Source organism: Ambystoma mexicanum, chromosome 1p, assembly GCF_040938575.1.
Source record: "Ambystoma mexicanum isolate Mex_15411 chromosome 1p, UKY_AmexF1_1, whole genome shotgun sequence".
Taxonomy (NCBI): Eukaryota; Metazoa; Chordata; class Amphibia; order Caudata; family Ambystomatidae; genus Ambystoma; species Ambystoma mexicanum.
The window spans coordinates 1,140,787,176-1,140,800,039 of NC_090921.1; the positions used below are offsets into that span (position 1 = coordinate 1,140,787,176).

At 44.0% G+C, this 12,864-nt stretch overlaps 1 protein-coding gene across 3 annotated transcripts in view; it reads right to left on the reverse strand.

Annotated features, from left to right (window-relative positions):
- VSIG10L (V-set and immunoglobulin domain containing 10 like) overlaps positions 1-12,864 on the reverse strand; it is a 427,245-nt gene that overhangs the window by 327,442 nt on the left and 86,939 nt on the right. For all 3 annotated transcript variants that reach the window (XR_011260177.1, XM_069604794.1, XM_069604795.1), the window contains exon 3: positions 7,496-7,765. Coding sequence is in view for 2 of the 3 variants with exons in the window: in XM_069604794.1 (XP_069460895.1) it covers positions 7,496-7,765 (270 nt within the window). In the remaining variant the exon portion in view is untranslated. The remainder of the gene's footprint in view (positions 1-7,495; positions 7,766-12,864) is intronic.

The following is a 12,864-nucleotide window of genomic DNA, read 5'->3' on the forward strand; positions in this document are numbered from 1 at the left end:
AGAGCGCTTAGAGAGGACTAAGGCTCTTGCTATAGTGATGCACTTAACTGTAGTCAGGTAAGGACAGCAGACAGTTATGAGCTTGCATGTCTAGGCAGAAGAGGAGGCCATAGCATTGGTTTGTCTTGTTAAGGGTAGTGCAGAGTCAATATAAATTCCCAGTGTTTGCACAACTTTGGAGACTTTAATTATATTGCTGTCATATTAAAGGACGTGAATGACGTGTCTAGTTTGTTTAGATTGGCAGGTGAACCCAGGAGGAGCAGATCTGTCTTATAATCGTTAAGACAGAGCTCATGCTTCGCCATCCAGGCTTGTATAATGAGGTAAACGTCATTGAGAGTCCTACTGTCTACAGTGTAATCACCAGTGATGGGAATGAGTATCTGGGTGTCATCCGCATAGTTAGTGTAAGTGACATCCAAATAGTCAGGATCATCAAAAAGTGGCTTGGTGAACACATTATAGAGAGTAGGAGACACACAGGATCCCTGAGGGTCCCCACAGGTAACTAGCATAGGTGTAGCAGAGGCTGAGGGCGCAAAGACCCTTATGGATCTGTTATTGAGGAAGGACTCAATCCATGCGTTAGCTTGGTTAGAGAAGTGTGCAGCAGATGAGAGGTGTTTACACAAAATGGTATGGTTCACCAGGTCAAATGCCGTTGATAAGTTGAGTAGAAGAAGCAAGGGCAGTTTTCCCTTATCTTTCAGAGTCTGAATTTGAGTCTTTAGGTCGATCAGCGCTGTTTCAGTCACATGTCTGGGTCTAAATCCTGATTGTCTCAGACCTATATTGCAGTATCTGCAAGTAGGCTGCTCGGTCCAATATTTTTAACAGAAAAGGTACCGTCGTAATGGGTCTATAGTTTTATGGATTGTTAGGGTCTAAGGATGTTTTTTTTTAGAAGCGGGAGGACCCAGGCGTCTTTCAGATTGTTAGGTACTATGCTTGCTTTGAATGAGATGTTAATGACAGATGTAATGAAGGGGGCTAGTTCCTTCACTGCCTCCTTGATAAGCGGAGCTGGATATGTGTCTCCTTGACAGTTATACGGTTTAAGTTTTATAATGATATTCTCCACTTCTGTACTGTAATGGAGAGGGGTATGAAGTTAAATTGGGGCTGCACATCCCTGCTAGAGGATGGTAGGTGCTGAGTGGGCTTAGCATTAGTAATAAGAGTTTTTTTAGTTTCTATTTTGTTTTGGAGCATGGTGATTTTGGGCCTCATTCCGCGTTGGGCGGTAAGGGTTAACGGTCACTGGTAATGATGCCGGTGCCGGTAAACCCGTAGCGCCCAATTCCGAGGTCCCTTAGCGGGACCCGCAAAGGACGTGTGGTCTCACCACACGTCCTTTGCGGGTCCCGCTAAGGGACCAGGGCGCTAATAACGGGCCCGCTATTTGTGGGCCCGTTATTAGCACCTTCCCCATTCCCATTGAGCCCTATGGGGGCTCAAATGGGAATGGGGAATGGTCTACAGAATGGGGATTTACCGGGTCCTCCAAGGTCGGAATGACCAGGTAAGTCCCCATTCTGCCAGACCGGACCCAGGTTTGGAGGCAGCCATGGCGCTAATAGCGCCATGGCTGCATCCAAACTGGTAATGACCGCCTTTGTCTTGGAGTGCATTGTGGATATTAGTGCACCACTGAGTATCTTTGATGCAGGTATCAGGCGGTGGGGCGGGTTATTCTAACTCTTTCAAAATGTTGACGAGTTCCTTAGTGGTAGACTTTAGTTATGCGGTCATTATCTTTTTTAGCTTGGACTATGGCAACCTTGTAGTTGAAGGAAGCTGCAGTGAAATTGATCTTGTTTGCTTGGGATGGGGTGCACTTCCATAATGTCTCGAAGGTACCAAGTATTGAGATGTGCACAGGGTTTGGATTTGCGTAGTTTAAGTGGCGCTAGTGTGTTAATAGCCTTGAGGATAGTGTAATTGTACATGTCGACTAAAGCCATGGGATCTGAGGGGGTCGTGATGATCGGTTGAAGTAATCGAATAAGTTTCTCAATGGTCAGATTACTTTTATTTCTAGTCATCATGGCTGGTGCTTGATTTTGTAGATTGAGTGTCAAGGATTCTTTAATGGTGAATGAGATTAAGTGGTGGTCGGTCCAAGCGCATGGGGTGTTGGATAAGATATCGATGTTAGAATTTAAGTCGGCTAACCAATCTAAGGTTCTCCCTTTATTATGTGTAGGTTCTGTTATGCATGTGTGAAGCCTAGTTCAGTTATAGTCTCCTTAAAGGCACAGGCTTTAGGGTCTTTTGTATCTTGGAAACCTAAGTTGAAGTCTCCCACAATGATGACTTGTGAGTTGTTTTGGTGTTAGAAGACAAAAAGTGTGAGATATCATTTTTGAAGATGGTGGTCGGTCCTGGTGGACGGTAGATGGGGTGGAGTGTGATAGTGGATGTAGGTGAAGTGGGTAGTCTGATAGTTAATAGTTCTGCTGACGGCATGGGTTGGTTATTAACTTTTAGTCCTAGTGCCGTTTTATAAATGAAAGCAAATGCATCCTCCTTCAGATAGGTTATCATCTCTGTCAGTTTGGATAATGGAACAGCTGTCTGGGATTGCTAGGGCGAGAGATGGTCCTGAGGCTCTATGGAGCCAGATCTCAGTGATAGCAACAAAGTCAAGGTCATGAAATGTTATAAAGTCAGTGATATCTAGTGTGTGTGCATGTAGGGATCTGGCATTAATGAGACTAGCTTTGAATATAGGCGACATATTGTCCTGTTTCCCTTTAGGCGACTTTGGGCTGTGCTCGGATGCATGGGATGTAGTAGCAAGGTTTGCATGTAACTGCAGTGGAGTGTGCACGGGGAAGAAGTTAGTGGTGTTGGTATGGTTAGTGGAGGTGGCTGGTCGTTGAATTTGTAGAAGGGAGTGGTTGCGTAAGGTGGTACTGCAGTGTCGTAGGGAGATGCTTTGGTCATGTATTGGGCTTTTGGATTGGTATGTATGCATATAGGTAGTAACCTTTGTGAGAGGTTGGGTTCAGTATGAATCTAGATGGCAGCATAAGGGCTGATGGCGGGAGACTAGATGCCATAGACAGACGAGTGTAGGACACTCTGGGGTTGATGTGGGGGTCCATCACAAGTGTCAAAGGATGAGTGGCTAAGGAGAGTACCAAAGTGGACAAAGTGGACAAAATCAAGCTGAATAGGCAAATTAAAATGAAGGTTGTAGCTTGATGGCATGGCTGACTTCAACTGATTAGTACAGAGTAGATAGTGATCATCTAGACTGAGGGTGGTAGGCCTGAGGTATAGGGGATCGTTGAAGAGTGCATGATCGGTTCATTCAACTCAAAAAGGTTGTGTGCAAGCAGGAAACGATATGCGGTGCTATTAGGCTAAATGCAGTTTATGCAAGCAATTCGGTAAAATGCACCATATGCAAACAGATTGCTCAATTGGGTAAACGGCACAAGCAGTGCATCAAGATATGCAGTACAATGAATGGGCTAGATGTACCTTATACAACAAATGCTCGATTGGAATAGGATACAACTGTGCAGCCATGTAATAATTTTGAGATAGAGAACTTGTATGCAAGCAAACAATCAAGTTGGTATAGTGATGTAAATACACATATACAGGCAGTAGGCAAACAAGTGATCAAATTGTAGGAGCGTTACAAATCAAATGGATTCCCTTAGTGAGGAGTCCGTTAGCTAGATATATTGATAATGCGACAGTGTGCAAATGCTGCGCATGTTGCCATACATAAGCGGTAAGTTAATGACAATTACTGCTTTACTTAACACAAACGTTTTTTGTTTTTTTTGTCACAGAGTGGGGTGCTATTGAGTGATGAAAGATGGTTATTTAGTGGGAAACAGCATACATGGTAAGCAAGTCTGCGGAGCAGATTACTAGTTAAGATACAGCAGGTTATCAGCAAATTCTCCATTCAGTACAGGTTTTTGTTATATAGTGTGAAGAGGTAAATATATCGATGGGGTACAATGAAATAATGGCAGAGTGAGAAGCGTAGTAGCACAAAATGCAGTAGTATGCCAAAATATTGAAGTGAAATGGGTGTCGCGCCAGACACTAATTGCATCACCCAACGAGCAAGCAAAGAAATACTTTCTGTTTATAATTTCGAATACATCAGGCCCACGGCGGAAGGAGACCTTTTGTAGAAAAGAGACTTAACCACCAAAGGCCGTGATTTCTTAGATCGGAACTGTTAGCAAGTGCTGGGAATGCTCGAACGTGTGCTGTGCTCCAAAGGCCTACCTTATCCTGTGCTAAAAACGTGGGGAAGGGAGGCCCCAAGTATTGCATCCTGACTTATCATTTATGAACACTTCCTTTGTTCTTAAGAACATTATCCCACATTTCTTTTTGTATTTAGCGTTAAGGATTGGCAATAGGCTTTTTTAGTATAGGCCCTTTTATTTGACAAGACGCCACTAGGACTGCCTTATTATTGTTTGATGGTCGTAGCTTGCTCCAATCTTAGTTTTTGGTTTAGATTAGGCGTTTTTACAACCTACCTATACAGTTCAATAAACACCCTTGAACTGTGATCACTTGTGTCTGTCTTTACTGTTGCCACCATGAGTTCCTTACAGATCCCAACTAAATATCAGAGGGGGGACTCCGCCGGTGGGCTGTGTTCACCCAGAGTTCATGGGTCTATGTGTATGTTGTGCATTGTGCATAGGAAAATGTTTGCAGATTAGCCTCACACATTGATCTACCATCATTCAATTTCCTTTAAAATTTCCAAAAAGCCCAGGCGAGCGCATAGCCACCGTGCGGATGGTCGAATTCTTCACAATAAGGCTAGTGGGCTTGTGGAAATGTGGGGGAGTTTCTTTGTCTTTCATGCATAGAGTACTCTAGAAAAAGAAACCCATGGGTGGTGCCGCCTACGGCTCTCAGACTGCTCCCTTCATAGACCTGGGATGGGAGACCAGAGGACCATCTTATTTGTTCCACTGTTGAGTGACAGACCAAAGACAAGAACATCCGCTTCATCCACAGCAGAAGTGTGGCTTGGAAGTGGACAGACAACCATCCCTCCCTGAGGCACAGTCACCCTCGCTTACTGTGGCACCAAGGGGGAAAGAAAATAACCATCTGCTTCGGGAGGATAGCTCAGGGGCAACGTGCTTGCCTTGGAAGCAAGACGACACGGAGCAACACAGGTTCGATCCCCGGGTCCACGCTTTGAAACCTCTGGTTATTAAGCATGTTATAAATAACCTATCATATCATCTATGATGATCTTAGCCCAGCACATTTGTTATGCACCGGAGCCCACAGCCATCAGGGCGCAGAAAAGATATGGAAAGAAGAGAGAGCAAACAGAACAGTGAGGGGGTGACGAGGAGAGAAGTACCACTGAAACATCATTCAAAGAGGAGAGTTTTAAATTTTTTTCTAAAACTCAGCAGATTTTCATCCACACGCAGGTTTTTAGGGAGTTTATTCCATCTCTTAGTTGTTTGAACAGCAAAGGACCTACCCATGCCTCTTGCTCTTTTGCTGCTAGGGGCCAACAGGTATGCCCCGTTACTGGATCTAGTGGTTCTTCCTGAACAGTGGATATTTAGATCTGCTTTCAGGTAACCGGGTGCTTGGCCATAAAAACATTTATGAATCAATGTCATTGCCTTAAACTGAATACATGCTTCCACCGGAAGCCAATGTAGATGCTTTCTATGAGTTGAGTAGAGATAGGTTCATGCTTGGGTACATTTGTGACAATGGGGACGGCGTCATTTTGAAGCACCTGCAGGCGTCTTAATTCATTTGTACTTGCTCTGACCATAAGCGTGTTACAATAGTCTATCCTAGGTGTTATGAGGGTGCGTACCAAGGTAGCACAATTGGTCTCTGAGACATACGGCTTTATTAATCTCAGGAGTCTAAGAAAGTATTGGGCTTTATTCCAAACATTGGTAATATGGGCATTAAGGTTCAAGGATGATTCAAACGTGATGCCCAAGGTTTTAACATTGCCAACTAGCTTGATAGGATGTTTTTCAATGATGAATCCTGTCTACTGGCTGTCCAATTTTGCTCTGGCTTGGGACGAACCCAATGGCATGAGCTCGGTTTTGGTGGCATTCAAGCACATGCCATCATTGGTCATCAAGTTCTGTATCTTTCAGAGTCCTTTATGTAATTACCACTCAACCCAAAAACGAGCTGAGTGTCATTAGCATAATTAGTGAAATGCACTCCCAGACCTTCCAAAAGGTCACATAGAGGGTGGCAAAAGACATTAAACAGAGAGGGGGACAGACATGCACCTTGTGGCACTCCGCATTTAAGTAGTTAATCCGGCAAATGGGCATTGCTCGAAACGATCTTTGCGACGCGTTGGGATAGAAAGGAATTCATCCAGGCAATAGCCTCTGCTGAATAGATAGCTGCCCCTGACATGAGGTGCAGTCGGAGAACAATATGAGGAGACCTGGATGATTTTCCTGTGCCAGAGGATTCGTGGACTTGACTGGAGGAGCCCGAGTCATACAGGCTCTACACCTTTGTGATGGAACACCTTCTGGCTCAAATGAGCATCACAGATTTCAGGCGGCGTGTTCTTTTCTTGATTTCTAAGTGCCCAGAATGTTTTTTTCCATGGAGTTGGGGAAAGCAGCAAAAGCCCCAGCACCTGGCAGGCGTCACTGTGCCTGAGGCTCTGTCAGAGGAAGCAGACCCCTCATGGCTCAATGTCTGAGTTCCCTCTCCCTTCAGTTTAGGTGGCCTGTTCCATTTATGTAGTTCCCACGGGCAGTACCATGTCTCTTTGTTTCCCGGGGTGGCAAGTGTTCTTCTGTTTGACTAAAGCCAAAAGGTCACATAGAACTTTCCAAGGCAGGTGGTCCTATGTCCACCATGTTAGAACACAGGTAAGCAGCAGTGTATTTTTGAAATAGAGACCTTTGCTTACATTTCTTTTTCGGCCTCATATTTACATTTAAGAAGGGCAATTATTCACATTAAATGGAAAATTAAACACATTAAAGATGGATCTTGGAAGGGGGGACAGAGAGATAATGAGAGAGACAAAGAGAGAGAGGGGGAGAGAGTGAGAGAGAAAGAGAGAGAGAGAGAGTGAGAGAGAGAGAGAGAGAGAGAGAGAGAGAGAGAAAGAAAGAGAGAATGCGAGAGAGAGAGAGAGATTGATGGGACATGTAACTGCAAGGGAATGGTTGGCTCGTTCAAACCAGGGTTAAAAATTGATTATCTTACAAAATAATTGTAACATATGTGTTCCATAGAGATCTGTGACATGCTTCTGAGAAACTATTATTTCAAGATTTATAAAGAAAGAACATGCTTAGTAAAGTGATACATTTTTGTGACAAAGTCTGTGTCGTAAAGAGCAGCAATTATGACAAATGCGAACAATATTTTGACCAGCAGCCTCCTTTAGTTATAAAAGGGTCTCAGGCCATTGAGAATCAAAGTGGAATTCACGAAGTACAAAAGGCTTGACGTCACTTACAGTTCACAGTGAGATTGAGACTCGCAGAACCACTGTCGAATGGATTGGAGATGTTACAGACGAAAAACCCTGCGTCGGTCCTGCTGGGCTTAGTGATCGTCAGGGTTTTGTCCACCACAATGTACCTGGAGTCCTTCATGATGACCTGTCCATTTTTGGTCCAGGTCACAGTTCCTGTGCCCGCTGTGATCTGACAAGTCAATGTCACTGTAGCATCCCCTTCCTGGACCTCTGGTGGGACTGAAATGCCCGAGACAGCCCCGATCAGCTCTGACAAAGAGGAAGCAGAATACTGTATTAGCTTGCTGAGTTCTTCAATTGTATGAAACCATATTAATACAAATATATTTAACTTCAGTAGACTGGAAAGCCCTATTTGTTTCCTCCAATTTACATGATGTGGAAAACCAAATGAAAAAAATGCTTGTTTTAAACAAAGACAATAAAGCTACTTATGTAAAAGGCAAATGAACAGTCGAGTGGGTGGACACTTGGCAGCACTCTATGCATGGTAAGGCCCTTCTTTGAGACTGGGCCATTTCAAACAGGCGTTCATGTATTTAGGGAGAGGTTCCCACGAATTGGCTATCAGGGCTAACAGAGATAACAATGTCGATCACATGTCACAACAACACCAAGGCCTGACCAATGTTGTCCAACACATAGGTCCATTACCATGCAGGGTTCAGAGTCGACTGGGAAAAGCATAAGGAATGTAGCAGCGCTCAATGTGGGTCCCAGTGCAGGTAAACTAAATTAGCAGTAATGCGCCTGGTGTGTCTAACAGTGCAGTTAGCAATATTCTGATACATCTAATCTCCCCTTGGCAGCCAAGGATGGCACACTGCTCAAAGACCAGTCCCACTGTCTGCAAGTGTTGACACCACAATATGGACAACAAATGACATAGGGCAATGCAGGACTGAACAGTGGAAGGACATGGGGGGAAGGCCGCTGTGTGCCTTAAACTTTGATGGTTCCTGATAGTCCACATTTAGGTGATAGTCCAGTTAATCCCTGCACGTCTTCTTTGATGGGAAAGGGCACCATCCCCTATCAATAGCTTTTGAGTCCCCAATGCCAAAGGGGTTAGACGGCGGGGGCAAAATAAAATGTGGGGGGACAGGACTTCCTGTCAGACCCATCCCAAATTAGGAAGGCTTGTGGAAACATATAACACTGAGAAACGTGCACATATACGCCCTAAGGGCATTCAAATGGTTCATGGGTGCTCACTCTCTCTCTAAAACCCCATTTTCGTCGGATTTATGAAGGCACAAAGGACACTGTCTTCCTTGATTTGTGCTTCAACCAGTTCTGCTGAATCAATGTGGGCTCCTCCACCAGGCAGGTTGGCAAACAAAATAATGCCAGTATCCCCTGTGTCTCTTTAATAAAGTGACAAAGTTGGTGTAAAAAAACAAATTGCATCACATTCATTTTCTAAGTAAAGTGCACATTTTTTACCCATGTCCAAAGAACCACCATAACACCACATTCATGTATTGAGAGCTAGATCACGAGATCAGACACCATTAGTATGGTAGACTTTCTGTCAAAGCGTTGACATCAAGTGCAGAATTGCGAGGCCGCTGTTAGGCAGAATCATATGCAGTACCCTTTGGGAACACCACACATAATTAAGACTAAAAGTGACAGTACAAATTCACCTTTGGTACAAGCCTGTTCTACATAGTAAAGTGGTAGAGGTGGCTGAGCAGCCAGACTTATCTCAAGAGCAAAGTGAGCAGTATCAATAGTTACACAAAGGAAAGCAATTTACTAAGGTTCAAGCAAACACTGACTCAAGGTTTCTGAGTAAAAGAATATACATTTATTTACACATCATTTATAAAAACAAGTCACTAAGTAAAAGTATCAGAAAATCACACTCTTAATACACTACACACCACCCAATAGATTCTGGACAAGTTAAGCTCAAAATGAAGTGTGAGCAAAATGGCACTCCAGCAATTTAAAAGGGAGGGAAAGACAAAGTTAGACAAATATTAAGCAGAACCAACAAGTAAGTAAGCAGGGCAATCTAGAAAAGGCAACTATGGTGAGGAGATCAAATCAAGGGGGGGCGGAGCCAAAGTCAAAGGAGTCTTTGCAGAGGATTACACAGTTCCGAGTAGTTCGCGGTTAAGTCTTTGACAAGTGTTTGAAATGAACTTGGTCGGAAGAAAGGTTACTTTAAAGAAGAGAGAAGGACAAGCCCTCGGTTTGGCGAAAGATTTCAAACACTTTCACTACGGTTGGACGAAACGAACAACCGGATTAGCACAGTACCTTTAGAGCAGAAGAATGCTGTAGCTGAGGCAGACGTTCCTGGCAGACCCTGCAGGCTCACAGTTCCTGAAGCGACTGTCAAACTGACAAGAAGGAGGAAGACTGGAGGGTCCTGCACTGCTCAGGGAAGAAACCAGCAGCGGAGCAAAGCGACGAATAAAAGGTGCGCTCCTTAAAACCCAAGCAGGGTCTGATCCTCCTGGCTATCCGGTTCACTGTAGCTGCGCACACTAAATTCGACCAGCGGAAGGAGACCTGGCTTGCAGTTTGGCGAATTGGTTGATCCCACCAGCTCAAGGGGAGAAGATTCCTTGTAGATCTTCCCTGCCATCGAAGTTTGAAGATTCGGACCCGCAGCAGGGCTTCACTGGGAGGTTCAGTCGTGGTAGAGGTCCTCTTCTGTCAGCTTCTCTTCGGTTCTCTCGTTCCAGTGGCAACTCTGACTTCCAAGCCCAAGAGACCTGCTTTTTATGCAGTTTTCCCCCATTCACACAGCCTGGCTGTCAATCACACAGCAGGGTGGCTGTCCCGCCGGGACAGACACCACAGCCAATCATACAGAGTGCGATATGGGTCTCCAAGGAGACCCTGTGCAGGGAGTCTCAAGCCCCTCCCTCACATCCTGTCCCCCTCAGACATTCAGGTGCCTAAGGAGGGCTTCTGTGCAGAAGCCCGCCAAAGGACGGCGAACAAAGGAACCAAACCTGGTTTGGCGCACAGAGTAAAACACGAGAAAGAGCTTTACAAAAAGAAATGGTGAATAAACCCAGCCGGAACCGAAATCAAATAAAAGGGGTCCAGCGGGTTTATAGTTCGAGGCTACCTACTTAGCCTAAAACAGTACCAAGAGTATTTAAATAGACAGCGGTAGGAAAAATGGTGTATATACCACTGACACTAGCCAAATCTTAAAGAAAGTGGAACGAAATAATGTTCCATGAGAGACAGACAAAAAGGGATAACTATTAACCCTTTCCAGTACTCTATGTAAGATATTTTTACTGGGTCTGTGATTTTAAAAAGACTAATAAAGTCAATGGCAACTTTACATGTTTCTGGGAGACAGTAGTCAGTCCCAGAAAAATGGAGTTTCAGTGGGAAGTCTGAAAAAGACAACCCTGTGTCACTGCACTGAAGGTGCTGTGTAACACAGAGTAACAAGATGATGCCTATGGAGTAGGTGAGGCTCCACAGTCCATGAACACAATAAAATGTACAACACATGTAAGAGTGGGAAAAAAGGCTCACACTCTTACCAGGTGAAAAAAATTCTAGAAATCCAGCAAAGCTGCAGAGGGACTCAGTAGGTAAGGGAAATTCGCCATTCTGGAGAATTCTCCCTAACAGCCGCCTTGTGATGGGGACTAAAAGCGAGACCATCTCTGCCCTAGGCTGAGAGCTTTGCCTTGGCTCACGGTGGCAGCTATGCTTAGTGCCACCAAGATCTTAAACACAAAACCCAATTTACATTCTCCAAGCTTACACAACACTTCATCTAGTACCCTTAGATCTTCCAAGGGAAAACTGCAGTTAGTTGCGCTGAGTAGGACCACACAGAATGAGTTCATGCTTCTCATGATTGACACCCCAACTCTGAAACTCCTCTCTCTAGCGCATCTAGGACCCATCTGGTGTGCCAACGAAAAGCTCAAATCTGGCTGCTGACTCTGCCATCTGTGTACCAGGACGAACCACATTGGCATAACAGGAGTAGATGTCACTAAACTGGTACTTGCCCAGTGCTACTGGCCTTTCAGGGGCACTGAACTGTCCAAAAACCTCCAGGTTCTTTTTACACAAGTTCAACTCTGAATGAGAGGTAAGAAAACTGGAACTTAGTAACAGTTCTGGCTTCATATGGCAATAACTAGATTTGAAAGATACTTCTTTTTTTTAAATTGTGATTTGGTTGTTCATACGCAACCATACACAAAAAATGAACAATTACAGTTCTTCATAAAAATAATAACAACCAATAATTACAATCCTGAATGATTGAAACAATCTCAAACTTCAATTACATAAGAAAAAGGAGAGGACAACAAAGATTCAGTAAAACACATTAAAAAACAACCTAAATAATTTGGCATTATTTCATTTTACATCCATACCTGTGTGGATACATCATTATCAGCACCTTATTCGAATCAATCCTGCACAATGCAGGAGCTTGACCACAACGATGGTTACCACAGTTTCCTCAACACAAGAAACTCAACAAAAAAAGTCCACCGCTACAAAATAATCTGAATTATGGGCTAGTTGGCCTAAACATAGCGTTCGCTGAGTCTGCAATGAAGGACAAGCCACCAAAGTATGTTCCCTAGTCTGTACCCCCTCGTTGTTGTTACATAAGTGAGATACACTTGTATCCCCCAAAGGGAGACAACCTGATTGAACGGATTTCCCCCATGAGAAGCAGGTTTAATCTATATATTCGGAACTGTTGGTGCCAGTAACCATTAGCAAACTTCTTTATGTACTTTGGAATTTTTCCCCCAAAGGCTTATCGAAAGGGCTCAAACTCTTATATAAATTTGACGATCTCATTTAAGATATTGTGATCATCCAATCACAGTTGAACAAGTGTTTTTAACGAACACAGCATTTGAAATAAGGTCATCCACCGAAAGATCACAACTGCCCAGCACCTGATCCCCTGGTTTCTTAAAATTCATCAACAGGCCAGGTGTTGAGCACCTCATAACGTCATTAAGATCAAAATATAAAGACCCTAATTGGGACGCCAAGAGCTTCCTGTATAACATCAAGATCATCCACTCCAATTGAGAATCCAAAGAAATTAGACTCAACTCGAACTGAAGGACTATCATCGCCACACAATTAGGAAGCTCCAAGGCCCACTTCCAGACCCCAGACTCTACCCTGTTGTAATTCAAAGTCCTACTTCTCACATTAATCATCCTATTTGCTGCTTAGAATCAAAGGTGCCTTTCATATGGCCCTAGGCTCAAACTCACGTCTAGCTAAATTTTCATCTTAACGTGCCACCAGGATAGCATTCTCATAGTTATGTAATTTTGGGAACAGGGGTGCATATCTTAAATGCGCTGTCA